We start from the raw sequence: 26,082 nt of genomic DNA on the forward strand, positions 1-26,082 counted from the left end.
GAAGAGGCTCAACTGATGCAGTTTTTGCATTGAGACAGCTCTTAGCAAAGCATCAGAAAGGTTTTTAAAGCACTGGTAAGATGAGCAATGATGTATGGAGCTAAGACATGGGCAGTAAAGGGAACACAGGAGAAGAAGTTAGAAGTGGCAGAAATGAGAACAAGATGGCTGTGTGAAGTTATCAAAAAGGATGGAATAAAATTAGACAATCAAAAAGTACAAAAAGTGGGAGAGACATCTAAAGAAAAAATACAAGAAAGAACGCTGAAGTGGTATGGACATGTGATTATGAGAGACAATGCATATGTGTGCAAAAGAGTTTTGGAAATGGAAGTAGAGGGTAAAGAAAGCAAATGAGGCCAAAGCAGAGGTGGATGGATAAAGTAAAAGAAGATATGAAGGAAAAGGGTTCGACAGATGAGGAGGTGCAGGACTAAGCTGTATGGAGAAGGTTGATCAAGCACATCAACCCCACAAAGATGTGGCAATATAGAAAGGAGGACGACAATGGTTTTCATATTTTTTATTTAACTCATAAAAATATCTATCTATATATCTATATATATCTATATCTATATAATCTCAAAGACCACTGACTCACTCATGACAAAATCTCCAAAACCATGAGGAATTCATATTTGGAATGTAGGTTACCCTTGGCCCATAGGTGCTCGCTAAGAAACGGTTTTACAAATTTTGTGGTTCAAGCACATTCTGTCCGCTTTTCACAAGAGAATTACTTAACGGATTTAGATTTGGTTGTTTTCTATAATTTGCTTGAACTTTCCGGTTGATTTTGCGACTTCTCTCATTGCGCGGAGTACCATAGTTCGCTTGCGGTACTGAAGTATTAATGCAAATCCAACAGAGTGGCTGTTGGCTAAGAGCAGGGGGGCTCGGCCATTCCTCATTCTCTCGCCAGCCTCTGTTCGAGTTAGTCTACGTCTCACCACGTGTTGGAGTGCACCTTGCCTCCGCTTAACTAGCAATACCCGTTTGTTCAACATACTCCTTAATCTGTAAATGAAAATGTAACGTTTGAAGTTTTTGAGAGAGTTCTCAGAGCTCCATGTGTTTTAGAGGGTAGCTGCTGATTGCCAGAGATAACACAGCCGTGTGCTTTCGTCCCCACGTGGGGAACGCTCTCCCATCAGAGCTGACCAGGATCAGATATAGTGCCAATGTCTGTTGATTTTTAAAGTTTGCCCTGTTTCATTACTATGTGGGTGAAGCCACGGGGTACAGCTAGCGTACTATATGTAGAAATATTGTATTTTAAAAAATCAACTATTCTGTATAAAAAATAAAAATCTGCATTATATAAACCACACTAAAACACAACAGACATGTTTACCATGTACTATATGTTCTAATCTGCAAATAAGAACCAGGGTTATGTTAAAATATGGCAAATAAAGAAATGTCTAAATACAACGAAGACAGCAAAAAGTAGGTAATGAGGAACATTCTATGAATTATTATCTAGAAATGTTAGCATATGCAAGTGTAATACAATGATCTCAGCTATGAGAAAAACAACTGAAGGTGATAGGTGACGTCTGCAATGCAGTGTGTGAATCTGAACACAGCATTTGGCATTAAAGAATCCTAGCTCTCTGTACAGATCACAAAGTAGTCATTGAGTATCCTCTCACTTTAGTTAGATCAGAGAATGTAGTTTCATATATAAGCACACATATGAAAAGGAAACTCCTTAATGTCAAAATAAGTGTTAGTGATAGGCTTGAATTAATGTCAAGTAAAAATCAGACATATACCTGTATTGTATATTTTACAATTGTACACACAAAAATCACCAATATGGAATAAACAGTATTATTTTCTTTGTAACACTGTAGTAATGCTTCAAATGGCACTTTTACTGTTTAACAAAAGCTCTTCATCTTGACATACAAAAAGATTTACTCTGCCTATAATTACCAGATATACGTTTGCATGAATACAACTTAGTGGAGTGGTAACAATATGTAATTTTCTTTTTGCAAGTACTTTTTCTTGTAATAATGGACAGACCCTAACCATACCACTATGCTTATAATGAATTTTAATGAATACTGGAATGTATCAGAGCACATTCCTAATCTTCAAACTAAAAAAAGGCTCTTAATTTTAGTGCTATGTGACAGAGTCCTTATGTCCAATGATAGGCTTGCGTCGGATTAGTCAGTAAGCTGGAACCAATTCAGCTAGCGAGCGATTGTCCAAGTAGTGGTTTATCTGTTACACCAAAGAGTAAAAGACATTTTTTTTTTTATCTCATTACTGTTAATATCCAGAATCACCTCTAGACCAAGGAGAACAGCAGCACTACGGTCTCAATGTGCTTGGCCCGAGTTTGACTATCACATGAACTACTGTTTATGTAGTAATTATTCGATCTCCTTGACAGTATGGATTTCTTTCTTTTAACTCTAATGATCCAAAGAAAGGTTGGCTGTGTTAACTGGCATTTCTAGATTGATACAGGAGTATGTGCAAGAATATCTTTACCCAGTCCAATCTGGATGGGCTCGAACTCCTTGAAACCACCATATATAAATTTAAACGTTCAAAAAAATAGAGGTGGTCTATGAATCTCCTATATGTACTTTATAACAAGTGAGACATATCTAAATATATTGCTCAAAAACCCAACGTTTACACTTCCTTAAGAAAAAAAATGTCCGAATTCAACAAATTAAAAATTAATTCAATATTATGTTACTACTATAGTCTAATATTAAAATTGCTCTGTATCTTAACCTTTAACAACATAGTAACACAAAACAGAAATGAGAATATTTTTAAAAATGATTGGGAATTGCGCTGTGCTGCTGTATTAAAATATAACGCAGAAAATCTAACATAACATGCAAAGTTCGTTAACTGGGTAAAAACCAATTCTGTGCATTTGTTTACTCAAGTCAGCTGGCCAACACCCCCACTGCCACCCCACACCAGCTCTAGTGCATTTACACAAAATTTGAGACTATGGGGGTGCTGAATAAACTGAAACCCGTATTGTCCTGTAAGCATTATGATTTACTTCCTATAAAATAATACAAGACGTTGGATGTCCCAGTTCTACTGGAAATGACTAAGAACATGAGAACAAAGACATGATTAATCCAGCCGACACTGAGACTGATCGCTGTTGCACTGCAATTAAAACAAACATGAATACGGGCTTTCTACAAGAAATGCCATAATCCATTTGAAATACTCAATGACGGAGTTTGCTCTTCAAGACAGTTTCCAACAACAGTTTTGTTCCGAGATGCTGTTTAGATACACGTCAGGTTACCTATTAAAAAACACAAACAAAACAAAAACAAACAACAGTGTGCCGATATCCCCTTCTACATACAAATAAAATATTGACCCGTACAATAAAAAGAAGGGTGAAAGAACTACCTAGAATAGGACGTTTACTCTCCTATTTGCATCACATACTAATTTTTTAAACTGAATAGAACTCGGCGATATATGCGGAAATCACTGTAAAAACATCATAAAATAAAGTCAAACTGCAAACTGTTATTGGTAAATACACGAAGCAACCTACGTAAACGTGTCAAAAACCCGTACGTGTCATTTTTCACCCAAGTGAACTCTTAAAGCTGAGCCTCTTTATTAACTACCACATTATTGACAGACAAAAGCTTCGTCTGCCCCAGTAGCAAACCCCTTCATCCATATGTTCATCAGAGGAAACTAATCTGAAAATAAACAGACATGAAGCCTCCGGCCGTGTATACTGTTGCTCAAAGATCAGGCAGCAAGCGGGTATTGAAAACTGTGTCCGTCCGCTGGCTATTTCAGCTACAAAAGCAAAAAGATCGGCGTTTACACAATTGCTTTCATCTGCATAGGAGAATGAAAACACAATCCACGCACACGCCTCCCTAAAAAAAATGTTCTTCCAACCAATGCGTTTTTTTCAACGGGGATTTAGAGCACACGGCCAGACAACCATTACAACATAGAAAGCCCTTTCGTTTTCAATACATCCGCAACACATCGGGGGGAGAAATATGGGTATGTATCTATATGGATTTCAATAACCCCACAGTGAATTCTGGAGTCTTAAAATCGCCTTTGCTTTGCCCGCGTGTGCAAGTCTGACAGCTAACTCACAGGCATCCTCCCTTCCTTGTTCGAGCTCAGCCAAACAGCCTGTCACTCAGTCAAGTCGTTCACAACGACACTCTTGGATCTAAGAACCTTCAACTGCACATAAATTTAAGAAGCTCCACAATGTTAACCACAAAACGTGGCAAGCCCAAACGAACGTGAGGTTGATCAAGTACGAGGGGGTGCGGTGAAAAAACGTTTCCAAGAAATCCCTCATAAGAGTCATTTATTTATTTTTAAGCCACGCGCCTCGCTTCTTGAAGAGCCAGTCCACCTACAACAGCGTCCGCGGCGTAAACGGCAACGAAACGACGAGTGACATGCCTCTTACCTCTACGAATGCTCTTTCGGCTCCCGCGCGTTTCTCCAGGCTCGCCGCTACAACCAAACACAACAGTGTCAATCTAGTGTTTAAAATGTAACAGTCAAACGAACCCCCCAACCACCACAGTATGTCTTCCCCTTCCTGCTTTAGCTGGTTTTGAAAACATTCCCTTGCGTTCTTGTCTCCAACGACGAAAAAAAAAAAATCTGTAAAACGAGGCACCATTGGCTTGAGTCGTGTCACGCGCTGCGTCCGTCTATGTGCTCTCTAACGACAGCGCCGATTGGCCAGCTACACCACAAACGTTTACGCCCGCCTCCTTTGTGCATCTATGTGTTTAATTTTGGAAACGATGAATCACAACTGAAGAAAAATAAAACTAAACAAAAAGGAGGGCGTCTTACAAAGTATCTACTGAACCTCTGAGTCTTAGTGAAAGGAAATTTAATCGCCATATTCACCCCTCCTTTCTTTTACAAACCGCATTCACCCAAGGGGGGGGGGAAACTCAGTCGCGTGACGTCACCTCTTCCGCTTCTGCAGCTGCTGGAATGTTCTCGAAAAAAGTGTCGACAAGAAGTCAGTGTGAGAACAGGTTTGGTGCAGCAGAAGACGAAGCGCGGGCGATGAAAGGAGACAAAAATGGGTATTATTTGCATTTTGTTTTAGAAATCTGAAACGAAATACGGTTCAAATCAAGTGCGTACTTGTTTTGCTTTCTCTGGTGAGCTGTAATTGATAACAAAAGGAATATTGTTTGTTTCTCTCGAGCGTCGCGAGAAACAACAAGTGCTTTGTGTTTCCTTGAACTGATGGCGCAGTGAGATTTATGCGGGCGCTCTAGTGCGCCTGCGCCTGCCTGATGACTGTTAGTATTGCAGAGTTGGCTGGGCCCGAGGCTGTCTCATAGCTGCCGCGATTCGGGGCGCGGTGGCTTGACTGAGAACGGTGTCTTGTAGGTCTCGGGTTTTGTTTCAGCACGTTGATGGCGATTGGGACCTCGTAGTTGTCTTTGTAACGGTAGAATCAGAATTTTCGTTTATACGCAGTGATAAAATGCCGTGCTCTCTAGGGTGATAGTTTGCGTGTGTTGTCTTTTTAATGTCTATTTTTGGTAACTAGTAAACAGTCCGCCATTAATACGTGCAGTTTTGTGACGCTTATCATCACGTTCGTGTGTGTGTGTTTTGAGACTGTCGGCGTTAACAAAAGAGCGTAGGAGCATGTGGGCACGTTCTGTGCAAAAGTAACGTTTGACGTTTGTCGTATTCTGCAGTATTCTCACGTTGTAGGAAGATTTGCTGCCCACTCCCTCTCCCTCCGAGAAACGCGCGATCTACAGTTTTATGTTTTACGGGAAATGGATACTCTGAGAAGGTGCCGAGTGCTATTCAAGATTGTTTGAACATCTCTCTATACCAGTAATTGACCAAATACATGATATAAATTAAAACTGTCATCATTAACGTATTCACAACGATACGATTTACGCGTTTTTGTGAATTTGTATTTTTTTTTTGCCAACATGTAAGTAGTATGCAACACATTGTTGTTTCTAATTGTTCCGACTGTTTACAGGGGCAGAATTAAAAAAAAAAACAAAAAACAAACTTAAAGCCCTGTCCTGGGTGTGATTAGATTGTACCTGTATGAGGCGGACGCGGCTCTATAAAATGAGATCGGTGTAATTGTGATACGCTTGCCTTAAAGTTAGGTTCTGATTATATCGGAGATCATTCCGTCTTAGTTAGCTGAGCCTTCTTCGTTCTCGGCAATGGCTCCAACCACCCAACTTCAATGTAACCAAATCCCTTCCCTAGAATTCAGCTTTGCAAATTCTGCACTTGGATGCACCTTTAGAAAACTAAGTGAAAGGCTCCAATTCTTTTTATGACCTGAGTTGTTGCATGACTGTTGCCTGCTCAGACGTCCATCTCCACCGTTTGTTTAAATGTATATATTTTTAGTCTTTGCATGAAGCAGCGTAGTGACAACAGGCTACATAAGAAAGTTGCTACAAGAATGTTTAGAATCAATGTAATTGATGCTATTAATTAGTTTTAGCAGGTTTATTAGGCTATTAATGGCTGAAAAGCTTGCACTGGATTGTCAAGGATCACTGTAAATTACAGTGTATATACGAGACAGAACTTTATTTGTTGCCAGGGGGAAATTTGACATTTTGCAGAAGCTTGATAAATAAATATTATGACAGTCCAACCACTCTCTAATATACACCACAGTGACTAAAAATAAAGAACACCCCTGGACTAGACAGTTAGCCACAGTTAAGTACAATACATTAAAAATCAGTTGTAATAGGAATGACTGAGGTAAGTTAGAGGCTTCCAGTTCTTTTGGAGTTAAAGTATATTTGCCTTGTTGAAAGTTACCTTATCTCTCCTATCACACACAAGATATTGATGATAGTAAACAATATATTCTCATGTTTTCAAATGTTGACGTGTTGGTGAAAGTTTCATAGTGTAAAATTGCATTAAGCAAATGTCTTCAGGCTTTGTTCACAATTCTCAATCCCACAGTTTTACAGGAACTAAATATGTGTTAGTTTATATGTGTATGATAATTTGGGGGTAATTGAATTTAATAGAATAGAATTTAAGGGCATAGAAAGGCATCAGGGAAGTTTAAAAATGCACAGTTACCATATCAGATTAGTGAAAGCACCTATTTAGTCTCATTAAAACAAATTAAGCTATACAGTATATATTGATCCAGGTTTCATTCTTTAAAAAATAAAAAGTAATGTTGGTTTAATCAAAATAAAACATTTCTCATATTAGTCGATTTTAAATTTTCCAGACCAAGCACATATTTACTAAAGTTAACGATATAGTGAACCAACCATGACCAACTGTCACATGTAGGGCTGGGTGATATGGCTTAAAATTAAACTCACTATTTTTAAACCAAATACCGATATGGGGTATGCATAGATATTTTTTCCTATTCAGTTTTACTCAAAAACAAGTCGCACAGTTATATTGCTGTTATACAGGTAAAATTCCGTTACAATGAACTCCCAGGGACCTAACAAATATTTTGTTGTAACGAGATACTGTATTTGTTACTATAGTGCTTTCTTTAACTTGCGCCCAGGCATTTGCAATCATTTCAATAGCTTCTTTTGTGTAAATTTTAATGACCTACTGCCTACAAATTATGCTGATGAGAATTTTTCTCGCATTTCCTTGCGATAATACACTTTCAAGGTGCAAATTATGCCCAAATCCAATGGCTGAAACACTGCTGTGCAATTGGGTGGGAGGAATTCAACGCGAACATTATCTAAATTTGGAAGCATGTTGTGGGCAGCAGTTATCAATCAGGAGCCAAATCCTTTTCTTCTTTATATTGTAAGGTTTCTGAACTCTTTTGAGACCTCTCTCCCCCATCCTACCCCCACCAACCCCCCCCCACCAAGGGGAACAACACACTGAAGTGCGTCCTAAAGCGCGATTGCGTCTGTGGAAGATTGTCCGTTGCTGGGGCAGGGCAAAAACCGGCTCGTAGCACTGCAGTGAAGCGACACAGAAGCAAATCATAAAAGATCAATAAGTCCCTGTCTTGCACCCCAAAACACAAGGCTGAGTCTCAGTACTTTAGCAAAACCAGCTTTATTCAGCTCGAAACAGGAACGGCACACTCATTTATTGTAATGTGATCTGCCACTCTGTTATACACAGACACAGCAGTCAGGCAAAGTCGTGGCCAGATCAGTGATCAAGTAATCCTGTTATCTGCATTTACAATGTTCCTTGCATATCACCCATCTTTTCTGTTTGCATTGTCTGAGAGATCAGCACAGCTTTAAGCCGGCTGTTGCCCCAGCAACAGATAAACAGTCTTCCATAGACCGGGAGTTTGGACTTTGGGATGATCTTTGGCTTTCTGTCTAGTTGGGGGAGGTCCCAAGAGAGTTTACAAACCTCACATTTTCTTGAATGAGTGCTGCATTTATACGAATGTTTCTTGAATGAACATCACTGAACCACATTAAAAACTGCTGTTTCGACATCTTCAAATGCAGAAGTTCACATACGTTAGCAACCCGAGATTTTATTTCTTTTTTTGTTCGATCTTTGAAGAAAATTGACAGCGTCGTTGGTGAAATTCCAGATTCACTGGCAACGTCTTTTTTCTTTTTGCTGCAATCGAGAGCTGCAAAAATGTGTTTTTTTTCTAATATGAACTGTTATAGTCTTTTTTTCATGTCTGCCGTTTCTGTAGGAGGGTGACAATGAGTTAAATTCCAATGGATGTTTTTCAAATGTTGATGAGCAATAAGCAAATGTTATCATTAAAAACTGCAAGAAACGAAAAAGGCAAAAAGAAAAAAGTACAAGGAAAGTTCGAAGGAAAAAAAAAATGACAAAGTTTCTGTTTTGGGGATCGTTCTGCACAACTGAGCTGCGGCCACAGAACTAACTGCTCTGTGGATGATTCATTCAGGCATTTCAAGGTCTTGTTGGCACTTTGTTGTAATGAAAGTATCTGCTGAATGTACTTCATAGTAACGAGATTTCTGTAGACTCGCGTCATATGGGGAAACTGTCAGTACCATAAAAATACTTCGTTGTAAAGATATTCGTTGTAACTGAATTTTACCTGTATTTAATTATATGAATAGTCACTTTGTACGATTTATAATAGCATAGGCATAAACAAAATATATGCATTATCACAAGAAATGCATTTACAGTAAATTAATTCAAGAAAGCCAACTTTCTAACTGTGCCTTGGTAGTATAGGAGTAGGTGCTTTAACTACTTTAGTTTGCCGTAAAAACTTAGAGCATATTTAAACATTTTTATTTTTAAGCCGTGTTTTTAATTTATTTAATTGATTTTATATAAGGAAAACAACATTCCATACAATCAAGTCAAACTTAGCAAACTTTAATGCATTTTGAACATGCAAAGTTTAATAAACTCTTCATACATTGTAACATTGTTTAGTTTTCAGATGATTGAATAGGTTTGTCGTGTCGCCGGTCTTTGCTCCTACTTATTTCTGGCAAAGTTTGCATACAATAGTCTTTTGTTCTGTATCACTCTGTCTGAAGCCAAACCAATTCCAAACAATGGACGTCGCATTTTTACTTTTTTTTTTTTTTTGACTGAACAGCAGCGTACTGCTCCAGGCTTTGAGAATATATCCTAGTATACAAACTAATTTTTTCTGCACAGGAAGAAAAATATATCAGTAACAACCAAAAATGAACTGTTAATTGTAATAATGGGACAGAAACAGGGTGCCCATGCATGCATTATTTACTCAGAACTAACAAATCCAAAATATAATCTGTTAATAGTCTGTTAGAAAATTTAGTCTAGGAAGAGATTCAAAGTCAGTCTGTTAGACAACAGGTGGGGAATATAAACAACTAGCTATCTCCCGTGGATAGTGAAACAGGGGAAACTTTAAAAATCAATTAAATTAAAAAAATATATAATTCTAGCCAAGCGGAAGGTAGGTACTCTCCAACGTCAAACTATGGCACTGTATCTGATCATGTTCAGCTCTGATGGGAGAGTGTCCCCCACGTGGCCGATATAACTCTGACAATCAACAGCTACCCTCTAAAACACACATAGCTCTGCGCTGTCACTCTCTCTCTCCCTCTTTCACTCAGAAGTGTCAAATGTTACTCCTTAACAATTTGTAGATGATAATGTCTGTTGAACAAACAGGTATCGCTAGCTAAGCGAAGGCAAGGTATGCTCCAACACGTGGCGAGACGTAGACTGACTCGAATGGAGGCTGGCATGTGAGTAAGGAGGGCCTCCTTCCCTTGGCCCACAGCCTCTCTCTCTTGGATTCGCTCAAATAAATTGGTGCTGCAGGCAACTGTGATACTTAGTGAGATGAGAGAAGTGACAAAATGAACTGGAATGTTATAGCAAATTATAGACAAAACCTGATCTAAATCCATTAAATAGCTCTCTCATGAAAAGTAGACAGAAACAAAGACAGAGACTGGCTTTTAAATATATATATAATATAGATAGACTACCCATTCCCCGTGGCTTCACTGCATTTTGAAATAGGACAAACTTTAAAAATCAATAAACAAAAATGTATCGCTAGACAAGTGGAGGCAAGTTACACTCCAAAACGCAGGTAGACCGACTCCCCACTCCTGACGCCACACTTCCCACTCTCCTCGGCCCACATCCTCTTTCTTGGATTAGCGCGAGTATATCGCTCCTGCAAGCGAAATATAATTCTTAGCTTGATGAGTGTTGCAAAATCAACCGCAATGTTCAAACAAATTTCAGAAAAAAAATCTGATATCAATCAGTTAAGTAGCTCTCTTGTTCTCTAGCTTTGCAGATGTAAGATACACCCTGAAGCTGGCACGCGAGTTAGGAGTGCCTCGCCTCGGCCAGCTGCCTGTCTCTTGGATTCATGTAAATAAATTGGGACTGCAAGTGAACGATGATCCTTAGCGCGATGAGAGAGGTTGCGAAATCAACCGGAATGTTGAAGCAAATTAGTCTAGTGAAAAGCAGACAGACATACAGACGCTGGAGATATATGGGGTGGAAACACTAGAGTTTATCTGGAGAAATGGACACAAAACAACAAGCGGGAGACAATACAGATGCGCTTACATGAAAACTAGAGAATTAAGACTCTGGCATGTTGCACAAATGCCTTAAAGTGCACAATTACACACACGTGCTAGCTGTTCTATCTGGTTATAAAGTGTACTGTTTAACTAACTGCAGCTCATGATGGCACATCTCACTGCGGAGCACTGTATGCTATATATAGCATTTGTTCTAGTAAAGTCAAAACTAATTTCCTCACACATTACAGATCTACAACTGTGCTTTCCACCGTATTTCTCTGTCTGAGGTTGCCTTGTTAACTCCGCCGACCGCTGCTGACGCCACGGGTTCCTGTTGCTAGATTAAATTAATATATCATGGTAGTTTTATTTTCAAATGATACATTAAAAAATATTGTTGTCATGGTACTGGATATACTATCCAGGCCTAATCACGTTCGTGTCTTTTCAAGTTGTAATTACCACATTTATTTTATAAAAGGCATTTATGTGAAAATATTGTTATCCATTGTTGCTGGATTTGAGTGTCAAAGCCCTGGATTTCAGCCAGTAATCCATAATAACCCCTAGGCTACGACGGCAGTGTAACAGCAGGCAGCCTGAAAGTAGTGATGCAAAAGAAGCAGTGTACCTCACTGGGCATGTGTAATTAATGGATTGCAAGAGTCACAGTTGAGCTTTCTAGGATGACATCAAAGTGAATTTAGAAGAGAGAACTGTGTAATGATCGATTTTAACACTGGACAGGAGAGGGACTGATTTTTCTATCTATTTTGAAAAAATGTTAAGTAAGAGAAAAGGGTTGATCACAACAAGTACAATTCTGCAGAAAACACTGAAGTAGATGTTGTTATGGTTTTATTCAGCAACATCAAATTATTTTTTATTGTAGATTTCACTTTTCCAGAAATATCAATACAATTTCTGAACTTTAGCTAATTAATTATTGGTAGTCCTTCAGTTTTTCTCTCCCACTTCTTTTCAGGTACTAAGCACATGCAGTAGTAAACTGGTACAAGTTAGGTTAGATTTGATTTCTTTGTCAGTCCTGGAGTTCTGCTGTCATCATAGAATGTTGTTCCATCCAGTTTCACAATAGTTGACTTTTTATTTGTTGCACTGTTTAATTAACCGGTCCTTTTGTCTTTTATTATTTTGCATTCAGGAAGGTAAGGTTGTGCAAGTTCTTCATGAATAGGAAATGTTTGGCATAGATTTAACACTAGAATTGCCAGAGCCCAAAACTCGTAGGTCCGTCCCACCTTAAATCGCTTCTTAAAACCGTTTTCACCTCTCCGCCAGCATCTTTTGTTAATCTAAATGTGCTGATAAAAGAAAAGCTGCAAGTAGCCGGCTATTCCATCCCCCCACCGACTTAGAACGTGCACAAACTTCTCCCAGCTCATGCCTTGATTGATTATGTGGGAGTGAAGTGGAGTTTTAGAGTGGAAATAATAGATCATTATTTGTAATACTGTACACGCATTGCACGTGTGTTCCATTTCTACAGTAATTCATGTAAACACATTTTTTAAAACAAACGTTTTTCATATTATAGTAGTAAATGACAAAATGTAAGCATAAACTATATAATGTGTGAAGCCTGAAGTCCAAATATCAAACACTTTCACAAAAGGTACAAATATAACAAAACAAGTATGCTTTTATTCAAAAATATAACTGCAGAAAAAAGCCGCCTTAGCATGCCACATTGACACACACGTACTACAGCTGCCACAGTAGCGTAATGGTATCAGCCGCTGACTAGTATTCAAAAGGTCATGAGTTCGATCCCGCACGATTCAGTTTTGAGAAGTAAACTGCTCTTATTCTTACTATTTTAGAATAAAAACATACATTTGATTTCGGTGTGTAACAGCCGGTGTCATTTACGATACTTGTAAAGGTTAGTTTTTTTTTTATTCACTTTTCATTCTCTCAGTCGTGGTCAGGATCCTTCCCTACCCCACCCCATCTGAGAATGCTGTTTTCACATAAAGATGTGTTGTAGCTCTGCAGCGTACTTGTGACTGCATTCTCATACAAGTGCTTGCGAACTGAAGTGCCTGCGTGCACTTTTCGTGGCATTACACGTCTATTTTTTTGAGCATGCCCGTGTCGCTCAAACACAGGAACATATGTTGGTATACAAGTATAACAAAACAAGTACACTTTTATTCTAGACTATAAGTGAAGAAAAAATAAAGCAAGTTACAGTAGGCGGTTAATACGACAGCTTGTGTGGTGCAATGCTAAGAACTGCTGATTTCCGATCCGTGCTATATAAAATCATCACATTCATATATTGACAATTACCACACACCCTTCCTACATTCACGACATGTGTACTTGTTGCAGTGTACACAGCTCTCTGTGCTATGGTTCCTATTACACTGAATAAGCACCTGACATTGTACTTTCTTCCCTATATAAATAACATTCGAGTATAGCGCATCTCCAAATAAATCACATTTGAGTTATAGTGCATCTTTATGTGAACACAGCAATATCAGATGGGGCGTGGATCGTGAATGCGACTGAGAGAATGGAACTGAATTAAAAAAAAAAAAGCTAACCTTTACAATTATCATGCATTTACACTGGCTCTTACAGTCTGACTGAAATCAAATGTATGTTTTTATTCTAAAATAGTTCAGTACACGCAATATTATTTGAAAACGAGCAGCGTCAGATTGGGTTTGAATACACGCTGGCGCTGTTACAGAAGAAGTCAGCTTATTCAGTGCAGCAGTTTCAACGCACAGTACATGCAATATTATTTGAAATCTAACAGCGTCAGATCGGGCGCATATTCAAACCCGATCTGACGCTGTTCGTTTTCAAATAATATTGCATTAGTGTGGTGATGTTTTTACATATATTGTCTCTTTCATTCATCTTGCGGTTTGTAATCAGTGACCGCGTGTTTTTCCCCTGATCTTGCCAGTTCGCACATGTTGCTGTATGGTGGTGTTTCTTTTGTACTCCAGGACATGCAGAGGACAGAATAGTACAGAGCAGTAAGTTCAGCGCTATATGCAATCAGACAGGCAGAGAAGGCACTAGATATATAAATAAACAAGGAAGGCAATGTATAATAGATATATAAATAAACAAGGAAGGCAATGTGTAATAGATATATAAAAAAAAGCTAAGGGGATAGATTATATAGATAGGTAGGAAGGAAAGGCACTATATGATAGGCAGACAGGGAAGCTCCTATATAATAATAAAATTACTGTTATTACTATATAGATAGGGAGTTCAGGCAGGCAGAACGGCGAAGGTTAAAAATAAATACATTTTTTCTCCAGCGGGGAATCGAACTCGGATCTCTTGAAGTACAAGTCTGCTGCGCTCTGAGTGACGAAATCTTACCAGTACGCCACGGAAGCTGTTGTAAAAGGCTTGGACCTTTTATGAAAGTGATTATTTTCTCTTTGGCTGTCAGGCTTCACACATTTTATAGTTTATGTCTACATTTTGTAACATTTATTACTAAAATATGAAAAAGTTTCTGTTTTAACATTGTGTTTACACAGATTACTGTAGAAACGGAACACACATGAAATGCGTGTGTTCCAAATAACAATCTATTATTTCCACTCTAAAACTCCACTTCACTCTCAGATAATCGAGGCATGAGCTCGGAGAAGTTCGTGCAAGTTCTGAGTCAGTGGGGGGATGGAGTAGCCGGCTGCTTGCAATTTGTTTTTATCGGCACATTTACAGCAGAAAGGAGACTGGCGGAGAGGTGAGAACGGTTTTAAGAAGCGATTTAAGGTGGGACGGATCTACGAGTTTGTTCGTAGGTTCTGGTAATTCTAGTGTTAAATGCTCAACTCTAGCTTTGGCATTTTCCATATTCACTTTTTTCCTGTGGAGTTTACTCCTTCAATTGTTATCTAACAACGACAAAGGCAACCACCAAGTCTGCAGCTATATATTTATGTGCACATATGTTGGTAACAGCTTAAATAACCAGAACATCGGGAAGAGCAAAATAAAAATCCTGGTGGTAAAGGTGAAGAAAATAGTTTAGAGCATCTCTATATAACATACATATGTGCTTGTTACATTCCAGTAGGTACCAAGACTAAATTTTGAGAATAAATTTTGAGAATCACTTGCTTAGATGAGTGAGGAACCTCTGGTTCCTTTGTATTCAGCAATAAATTGTTTACAAGAAACGATTAAAAGCAGTGAATGTAGCCTTTTAAGAAGAAGCAATTGAGGGTTGGGAAACTTAACAAGAAAGTTAACTAAAATTAAGCATAAAAAGGTTTCTTGAATAATACTTGCATTATAACTGTCTGACACCCTTATCCAAGGCGACTTACAACTTTTGATATACATAGAAGGTGACTTACATTTGTGATACAAATGGTTACATTTCTTTTGTTTTTCCAGATGGAGAATGGGCAGGTGAAGTAACTTGCTAATTGTCACACTGTGTCAGCAGGAGTAATTGGCCAAAGCTGCAGACCCCTGCTTCTACCATGGTATATGGTGCAGCATGCACACATACTACCAATAACATAGCAGGGTGCAGCATATTGAAAGAATTACTGTAAAGTAGATTGGTGTTGTGAGTGCAGGCTCATGCGCATAAAAAAGCAGTTAGGGAGGTGTGCATGCTATCTTCTTGCGTTCATTTACAAAGTTATCCGGCAGAAACCTAGCTATTATACATGATTACCTTAATATTGTACTGACTTAACTGACAAATTTTAAAAGTCACTTTGCTCTGATGATATGTCTGTCACCTTGCAGACCACACTTTTAGAGTAAAATCTGGTTTTCTAATGCAATGTTTGAGCTACAATTAGTCAACTTTTCACCTACCTAAATTAATCCTTCCATAAGCCATCATCCGTGAGGTTACCCATCACTCTATATGCAGATGTAATTCTTTGTCATTTGGTGGTATAATGTTATGTATTTTTCATATTTTAAATGCCCTTCACTAAATCACTAACAACACTGATACTATGGTGAAGAACATTCATCAGGCCTTATATTACTTTCAAAGTATTTGATTAGTATGCGTTTCTATTTTGTGGACAGAAGAGAGAGCAGTAAAATATTAAATTTGAGTGTCAAAGCAGAGTCTGATTTTGATAATTATGAGTAATATTTATTAAATTACTACTAATGTTAAATGTAATTTTGGGGTTTTTCTTGCTTTTGTACTTTATGGGGCCATATTGTTTAAAATTGGGATTATTTGAGTTTTTCCATTCATTATTTGAGACTCTGTTGCAAATGTAATAAGGACGTTTTTTAAATATGCAGTTTTTTTTCTACAGGTATAAAGATTTACATTTTTCTTTCTCACCAGTATCTTGCACAGAAAGGTGAACTAGCTACATGGTGAGAGGTGGACAGTCTGGTTTTGCTTCTGCCAGTTTCACACAAGTATTATAAGGCATATACATCAATGAAAATATAGACATTTTAAAAATTTGGACTCTCACTCTAGAGAAGGTTGTAAGCACCTGTTCTGTTTGAAGATAGTCGGCCCACTTAGAGATGGGGTTCAGTAAGATTTGATTGAAGTGAAAATAGGCTATGTAACATGGTACACAGAGAACCCCAAGAACATCATTTAATTTCTACATACAACCAGTTAAACATTTTGTAATTAAAATGTTTTCTGGCAGCACACAGAGCAGTGAAAGGGATGCTCCAATCAAATTTTTTTGGGATGATGTGATTAGATATCATGTTACCAGATCGTCTGATTCCGATAACCTTTTTTTTTTTTTTTTTAATCCTTTTCTTTACTAAATTGCCAACCCCCAGTTTTGGTCCTGTGGAAGTACAATTTAAAGTGTTTTTTTTCATGGGAATTGTTACATATGCATTATGTTCACTTTTTTTTTTAGTTTTTAAACTTCAGTAAAAACAATATTTGGAATGAACTTTTCCTCAGGGCAGCATGGTGTCGCAGTGGTAGCGTTGCTGCCTTGCAGTAAGGAGACCTGGGTTCGCTTCCCAGGTTCTATCTGCGTGGAGTTTGCATGTTCTCCCCGTGTCTGCGTTGGTTTTCTCTAGTTGCTCCGGTTTCCTCCCACAGTCCAAAAACAGGTTAGGTGCATTGACGATCCTAAATTGTCCCTAGTGTGTGCGTGTGCCCTGCGGTGGTCTGGCACCCTGCCCGGGGTTTGTTCCTGCCTTGCGACCTGTGTTGGCTGGGATTGGCTTCAGCAGGCCCCCGTGACCTTGTGGTAGGATATCGCGGGTTGGAGGATAACTGATTGACTTTTCTTCAAAATCGCATTGAATTTTGATTCCTCATTTGGTCTTACAGCGTGATAATGCAACGTATAACTGACCGTGAGTGAATGTCGTTTCATTGTCTCTTATAAATAAACCGACTTTTTCAAATATTTGTCCTTGTGATTTTTTAATTGTCAATGCAAAGCTATTCTCATTGGAAACTGTACACATTTTAATACGAATGACATATCAAAATCTCCTTTTTGCCAGAATGCTGTTTTGAGGTCATTCCATAAAAATAAGACTTTCTGATAAAAACAAGCTGTACGAAAGTGTAACCAGTGGCATTGTTCTCAAGAAGCTGTGAATATCTGACCATTGTGGATTGCATGTCATTGTAAGAAATACATATGGCTGACCGACAGTTCTGGATATTGCCATTGCATCATGATATAACTGTTGCAATGCTCTTGGTCCACCCTGATATGATGATGGTAATATTACTGCTTTACCTATTTTGAATTTGTCTGAACTATTGATATTTGAATGTGATCAATGAGACCTTGCATATGTTCCATTCTAAGTTTAGCTTGATTCGATTTAATTAAGAAGAGACTATTAGCTGCGACTTTTACATACACATTAATAATGTAATATTGCGATAGACATTGAGATGATAGAAGTGGGTTAAATACATGGGAACGTATTGCTAATTTTGAGACAAATTATTGTGTAGGTGTTATTCGTTTTTCTGAATGCATTTGTTTCATATTGTACAACCATTCTGTTTCGTCATCTGGGAAGAGCAAAGGAAAGAGTAAAGGGTTGGCATGTGGCGATGTATTTGACATAAATGACAAATCATGGTTTGCCTTTGGATATACATATCTACACTGTCTGTGATATCTCCGTCTTTCGTAATTATCGCTGACGATTCATCACATGTGGGTTTATTATAAATGTGACTGTGATCTTTCAGATTCATATAGAAATCCAAGAAAATTTCTTTGTCCGTGTTTTGCTGATAAATTTTGTGTAAAGTGCGATACTTTTGGACGTATGGATTTGTATCCATTATTGGCTGTATAATTTCTATTATGTCAGATCGTTGAACTCTTTCGATACTATGTTGCTTCTCCGTGAGCATAAATTAAACTTGTTGTAGCTGTAATTGTTGCGGGAACACAGATTCTCATAGCATATGGTCCATTATTGTGTAAATCAACGTTTTGTGCATTGAATGATGGTACTGCGAAACGAGTATTGTAGACGCATATATGTTGCATGTAATGTTTATGGATTTCACTTTCACCAAACCACATATCTTTTAATTCTTGCGGAAACGCCTCTTCATTGGGAAGTAGCAGTACTTTTCCCTGATGGCAACACGAATTAGACGATCTACAAGTCTCCGACTTAAACTTTAAAGCCTTACAATATCTACATATTTCTGACATATAACCTGTGTCCATATATTCAATCTGGTTTTGCTGTTTCATTAGTTCACCTAGTAATAATTTCCATCGCCACCTTTTTTTTTGACACATTCAAATTTTACTTCTGTCATATTTTTGAACTTGCTCTGTGTGTGTATTGTGCATGGGGTGTGTTTTTTTTAGCCTTTCAAATTCCACTGCTGTCATAATCTGTAACTTGCTCTGCATGATTATGGTGCAAACGTTTTTGAACATCTATATGAAGTTCTACTGTGTCTTTAACTCTGTCTTTTATTGCTGATCCTGTTTGGACCTGCAAGGTTTTCAATTAAACTTGTTCCAGGCTGATTATTACTTCCCGTGCCTAGGTCACTGTCTCACAGGAACATGCTTCCAACAGATGTCAGTATGACATGACTTGACTGTGTCATGGGAAGTGAAAGTGTCTCTGCCTCTCTGGTGTTTCTCTGTCTCTCTTCAAGATCACCTTTCGACGCAGGATTTTCTTTTATAATAGAGAGATTTCTTTACAAAAACATTTATACTATGCTCCTGCCTAACCAGAAAAGGAGAAGTATAATGTTCTTTATTAGTGTCAGCCTTGGTATTTTTTTTTTTTAATTCTAGACCACATGTATTACCTCTTTATTTATTTTTTTATTAACAAAAATAATTTCTGTAGGCTTACTGTTTAGTGATCATAACATAGTAAAAAAAATATAATTCTTATAACTTGCATACTTTAATAGAATATTAAGATAAAACATCTATTCAACATACCTATGGCATTAAAGAAAATAAAATGCTTCTCATAATTACAAGCTTATCAGTATTATATAATTTCATTTGTAATGTACTTACCTGAAACAAGTCTTGATTTTTAAAAAAGTAGCTTTCACCATTTATGTGACAAATATAACATCAATTTCATATTCTTCTTTATTCATTATCTAATTGAAAACGCAAACTGTTATATTTAACATGAGCTTGCTCACCATCCAGACTTAGAGAAGCATTGTTACAAAAATTGTCTGAACTCATTAAAGTAGCTTTTCTTGTAGTTTGTCTAACTGAACAGGACAACTCCTCCAACCCCCTTTTCTCAGTTTTATGCTACATTCTTTAACGTATATGCTAATATTTCAATCTTCTCTCTCTGGTAAAGTCTTCCATGCTGTTCTCCATTTACCGGATGTTTGTTGCAAAAACACGTGCCTGCTCAACTGTTGTAATAAATTGCATAAAGGAGCACTGTAACTATATTAATGTAAAGATGCTGAAAATCATTTTTTTCTGCCCGTATAACATAAAAGTGAGCAAGTCTTTTTTTTAGTGAAAATTGGCCAATTTAGATCAGTGACTGATTGATTGGAGCATCACTAAGCAGTGATCTCATTAAATTGAGGTTTGAAGAACCAGTGATTGTTGTTTTTTTAACTTTGATGTAGTTTTAGTTTTGTGAAGCATTTTCCATGTATCTGTATGACTTAAGTGTCTTTTGAAGGCTACGTGTGCTGCCTCCTTAGTAGCACTTATCCAAAGTTCTCTCATTTCACAGCCTTAACAGCAGTGCTAACTGAAAAGAGGCTTAATGTGTTTGTAGACACGTAAAGGTGAATTGAAAATTCATTGTTGACTCATACCCTTCTTTTTTCTGTTATACATTAGAACAAGATGCAGAGTTTCACTTTAACCAGATACTTAATTAGCCATAACATTAACAGTAAGAATGGAATACTAAGTCTTTCACTTTTATGTCAACATTTCTTAAACTGTACATTTTTCTTTTCTGAAAGGTTCAGTAATTGTGTTGGAGACTGGAGCAGATCTGTTCTGTACTTATTTATATTCAAATGTTTATTAAACTATTCAGTAAATGTTGTAGTTGCTGGTCACCTTATTTATATCGCTTTGCGGAAAAAAATGTTATCAAGAGAATGTAACCTATCCATAATAGTTAATTGCCTAATGGCAATGTAAGCATTTTAATCTGAAATGAGTTTTGAAATTATATTTTGATTACTCTGCATTACTTTGTAAAAATATTTGTAAGGCATTTATAAAAAATAGAAAAGACTTTAAATTTATTGGGTTTTAGTTTAGGTAAGACTTATAATGTCATACATTACTTCTGCAGCAAGGGTTAGTCTCGGCAAAGTGGCATGTTAATATTTAAGTATGTTGAAAATTGTAACCATATAAACACAAACTCATGGATAGACAAAAGACACAATCACTAAAGTGATGAAGTGAGTAAAGAAAGCCTAAATAATTGCAAAAAGAAAATAGCTGTATGCAAATAAAACAAGGTGATTATGAATTACTTTTTTCTTAATCTTGCATATTTTCAGCTAGGGTACACATGTTTTTAAAGATTACAGAATGACATAAGTAAAATCTGCTTAGGCATTATTACATAAGTACTTCCAAGTGTGTGGGTTTTTTTTTGCTAACACTAGTCAAAGTTAAGGCACTGTTTTTACGCTTGTTTCCAAAACCTGTTAACTCTTCTACGGTGAATAACATAATTGAATATTTTTCTTAGTACTCACATTTTAATGTCTTATATAAAATATGACACATCCTTCTTATGAGCAGTAGAGTACTGTTTTAGTCGGCCGTATACATTCAGAAAATTAATGTCTGGTTCTTTGTGGCAGACTTTTTAAAGACAGCCTGTGCAAGGTTACAGTTTAATATTGCTGTTAGGGAAAAATGTTTCTTGAGTCTGCATATAAGTTTGCACTGCAGTTCAGTTATAATAGGTTCAACCTTCTTTTATAAAATATAGTATTAAGACGTGTGCATTATAGTATTTTTTTAAAATATATAGTAAACTTTTTACAGTAGACAAAATGTCTCACCAAAAAAGAAAGTTAAGATAAAAAATTGCACATTATTTTCACACTAGTGTGTCTGCTTGCGTTTTAGCAATAGACCTTTTGCAAAAATTCCAGTCTGGCACATAGTAGCCTTTTTTTAAACTAGACAGCAAAATGGCTGAACCAATATGTGTGTGTATCTGCATGAACAGTTCTAACAAGTGCTTTCCAAGCCATTTGTAACAAAACACATATTGTTCTGTAAAATGGAGAGATTAGCTAAAGAAGAGCACAACATGTGCTTTTCAGAACCAGATACAAAGGAAGTATCAAGCCATTAATGTTAATAATTAACATTCAGCAGCATAAAGGGCAAAAGCAGATGTTTGTAATAATTATTATATTATATTATTCATTTACTTTGAAGATAAATATTTTTTATGAATAGTTTATAGAAATCTACTATTACCGGTACTAATGTGATAACATATATAATGTAGTATACTATTTCCAGTGCATCGGTAGGGTACAGCATTTGGTGATTTTTTTTTTTTTTTGTTTAAAAAAATGCAGCACATGATCAAGACTTATTGATATGTATTTGGCACTGTTGCATTCCAGTTTATCACCCCACAAATTAACGTACTTAAAAGGGATTTGGCTAGACATCATTGTAAGTTAACCCAAAATTCAACATATTGTGTTGTTCTTAGCTTCAGAAATATCAGAAGAATTGGGATAGGCTAACTTGTACTAGGTATACCTTAACCTGATCAGATTAAAAAAAAAATCAGAATCTGATGCTGCTTAAAGGATTTAAACATTTATCTTGCTAGTCTCACAATATATTTCAGACTTTTAAGTTGTTTAGGCATTTTCTCAGTCTCTGAATTGCATAAATTCTGCCCATTTATGCCCCATCTTGCACTGCAGTCTTCAGAATACTAGGTAGCGTTTGGTCTCCACAGTTGACCATTTATATACACTAATTAGAAAAATTAAAGGGAACACTTAATCATCACAGTCTAACACAAAGTCATTTAAACTTAAGGGATATCTGTCCAGTTAGGAAACATAACGATTGTGAATCAACTTTACCTGCTTTGGTGCAGATGAAAGTGACAACAGGTGCAATGGAGAGGCAACAGTGAGACAGCCTCCAAAAAGGTAATGGTTTTGCAGGTGGTGATCACAAACAATTGCTCTCTCCTTATCCTTCCTGACTGATTTTTTCTGTTTTGTATTTTGGTAGTGTCCTTGTCACTACTAGTAGCTTGAGGCCTTACCTGCAGCTGATTCAGGTTGCACAGGTATCAATGAATTACACAGTATTACTCAGTAAAGATGTTCCATTTGAATATTTCGTTCATCAAGATCCAAGTGTTAAATTTTGGTGAGGTGGCCATGTGGTGAAAATTACTTTTGCCTTATTTGCTGGAGCTAGCCAAAACATGTCAGCACTGCCAGAGTAGTTTTTACTTTGCCAAATGTTCTAATACCTTGTCGGCTGTAACTTGTGTGGAGCAATGCAGTTTAGCGGTGGCATTGGTAGGTCAGCTATGTATAAAAAGATGTACAGGGTGGTCCATTTATATGGATACACCTTAATAAAATGCGAATGGTTTGTGATATTAACTTCCTGTTTGTGGCACATTAGTATATGTGAGGGGGAAAACTTTTCAAGATGGGTGGTGGCCATTTTGAAGTCGGCCATTTTGGATCCAACTTTTGTTTTTTCAATAGGAAGAGAGTCATGTGACATATCAAACTTATTGGGAATTTCACAAGAAAAACAATGGTGTGCTTGGTTTTAACGTAAATTTATTCTTTCATGAGTTATTTACAAGTTTCTCTTTGTTTACAGCCATTGACATGTCACAGAGGTTAACATGTGATGAGCAGATAGAAATTGTGTTGATGTCTGGTAAACGCAGTAAACCGGGTCATTGCAGCAGATTTCAATGCAAGACACCCTACGAGACCACCCATCTCCCATGCTACAGTTAGCAAACTGCTTGCTAAGTTTCGTGAAACCACACTGAATTTGCAGAATGGGCAAAACAAAAATTGGAACAGTACCCTCAGTTTAGGCAGAAGATTTTGTTCAGTGATGAGGCAAACTTTTATGTGAATGGTGAAGTTAACAAACAAAACCATCACTATTGGTCTGACACTAACTCACATTGGATAGATCCCTCCAAGACTGTTGGAACAAAAAAAATGATGGTATGGTGTGGTATATGGGGTACAAAGATAGTGGGGCCATTCTTCATCAATGGAAACCTCAAGGACACTGGATATGCGAAATTGCTACATGATGATGTGTTTCCCTCTTTATGCACTGAAGCTGGCACGTTCCCCGAGTTTTTCCTGCAAGATGGTACACCACCACATTATGGGTGTCAGGTCCGAGCATTCCTAGATGAACAGTTTCCTGGAAAGTGGATTGGTCGTCGTGGGCCAGTTGAATGGCCCCAAGGTCTCCCGATCTGACCCCCTTAGACTTTTATCTTTGGGGTCATCTGAAGGCAATTGTCTATGCTGTGAAGACACGAGATGTGCAGCACCTGAAATTACGGATACTGGAAGCCTGTGCTAGCATTTTTCCTGCGGTGTTGCTATCGGTGGGAGAAGAGGGTTGCATTGACAATCCAACACAATGGGCAGAACATTGAACACATTTTATAAGTGGTCAGAAACTTGTAAATAACTCATGAAAGAATAAAGTTATGTTAAAACCAAGCACACCATTGTTTTTCTTGTGAAATTCCCAATAAGTCTGATGTGTCACATGACCCTCTTCCTATTGAAAAAACAAAAGTTGGATCCAAAATGGCCGACTTCAAAATGGCCACCATGGTCACCACCCATCTTGAAAAGTTTTCCCCCTCACATATGCTAATGTGCCACAAACAGGAAGTTAATATCACCAACCATTTCCATTTTATTAAGGTGTATCCATATAAATGGCCCACCCTGTATATATGATTTTTAATAGAATTATATTAAAAGCATACTCAACAGAAATAGGGATACAAAACACAAACTTTCTAAATTACTGTAATAGGCAGAAGATCAGAATATTGGTAATGTGCTTTGCATTATAAGTTGAATTACGAAAAGGGGATGAGAATGGCATGAGTTCACTTGCTTTAGTGATGGTGGTATCTTGCTGCTAAATGGCATTGTCACATTCTTTATGATCATGTCACTTTATGTGCACCTAGAAACCCCTTTTTCCCTTAGTTATCTTTGAATACACGGGAGATGCATCTTTTGTGTAACTTTGGTTTGAAGGCTGCAGTATTCAGACACCATTGCATGTGTCAAAAGTGTTTTATTGTTTGCAGACTTGCTACAATTATGAGAAAAAAACTTTAATAATGTAGCACAACACAGTTAACAAGGATTGCCCAAGTGCTACTATGATGTTTTTTTTCTACCCAGATGGGTTGGCTTTTGCCATTACTGTCATAATAAAAGTATTAAAATACACAAATGTACATGTAACACCCAGAATTACTAGAGTCCATATCACATTAGATGAGTTGTCCCATTATTTTCAATCCTTTTGACTGATATTTACAGTGTAGGATAGTGAATTGAGCATTAATAATGTATGTGTTGTCCACATGCTTCAGAATACTAAACTTTGCCCCATTCATCGCTCCCAGGATTCAGTAAGGCTTTTTTGTTTAATAAACATAGGATACCTAAAGTCATTCATTTACTTACTGTTACATTTGGAAGTTCTTGATCTTCCTGTTAAAATGCTGTATTCCATATTTTTTTACGTTTCCTTGCTCTCTTCGTCCCTGCCAAATTGGCTGCTGCATAGCCTTCTCCAAGTGTACACAAGGTCTTCACTCAGAAGATGCGTTTATTTTGAAGATCGGTCCTTTATCCTTTAAAAAACGGCACAAGTTTTACTTTCATATGGCGCTGTATATTTATTGTCTCTGTATGCCACAGTGATTTATATTCCAGATATACAGGTTATTCAGTCTGATTTTTGAAGAATTGTTGAACATAGTGTTTTTTTGTTTTTTTTTTTTTTGTTTTCAGTTTTCTGCAAGTCATAAATTGGCAAATATGCAACTGTGGACAAAGAATTCTAGAAGTTAGGCATCAAATACTTAAAAATAATCTTTGAAAATGTAACACATTTAGCATTAACGGTTTTGAAAGTTATGATTCTGGAACACTCCTTTTTTTTTTTTTTTTTTTTCAATGAAATTACTACCACATACCCATTTTAAAGTCTTCCCTATCTCAGAAACGAATTAAGATACAAACCTCCAGACTGACAAACTAGTTTTGGGTGCAACAACATTATTTCAATAAAGCATGAAGCAAGTCAACATAGTCATAAGGCAGCTGATTTCAGGTGGGGGTTGACAGGAATGCGAGAGGTGAGTGTCAGTCTTGTGAAAAATGGGACATATTCAAGTTCAAATATTCCAGTAGACTCACGTCCAATCAATAGGCACTCATTCTTTCATTCTCCATAATATGTGCAAATTATCTGGTAAAACATTTACAAGC

At 37.2% G+C, this 26,082-nt stretch overlaps 1 protein-coding gene and 1 long non-coding RNA gene across 3 annotated transcripts in view; one reads left to right on the forward strand and one right to left on the reverse strand.

Annotated features, from left to right (window-relative positions):
* The window catches only part of ankrd12 (ankyrin repeat domain 12), a 215,646-nt gene extending 210,947 nt beyond the window's left edge, over positions 1 to 4,699 (reverse strand). For both annotated transcript variants that reach the window (XM_039754778.1, XM_039754777.1), the window contains exon 1: positions 4,466 to 4,699. In XM_039754778.1, coding sequence (XP_039610712.1) covers positions 4,466 to 4,684 — 219 coding nt within the window. In that variant the 5' untranslated portion in view covers positions 4,685 to 4,699. The remainder of the gene's footprint in view (positions 1 to 4,465) is intronic.
* Positions 4,700 to 4,795: 96 nt separating this feature from the next.
* Positions 4,796 to 26,082, forward strand: part of LOC120530352 — a 50,156-nt gene continuing 28,869 nt past the window's right edge. Inside the window, exon 1 of the long non-coding RNA XR_005633950.1 lies at positions 4,796 to 5,105. This is a non-coding gene — a long non-coding RNA (uncharacterized LOC120530352). The remainder of the gene's footprint in view (positions 5,106 to 26,082) is intronic.

Source organism: Polypterus senegalus, chromosome 5 (genome assembly GCF_016835505.1).
Source record: "Polypterus senegalus isolate Bchr_013 chromosome 5, ASM1683550v1, whole genome shotgun sequence".
Lineage (NCBI taxonomy): Eukaryota > Metazoa > Chordata > Cladistia > Polypteriformes > Polypteridae > Polypterus > Polypterus senegalus.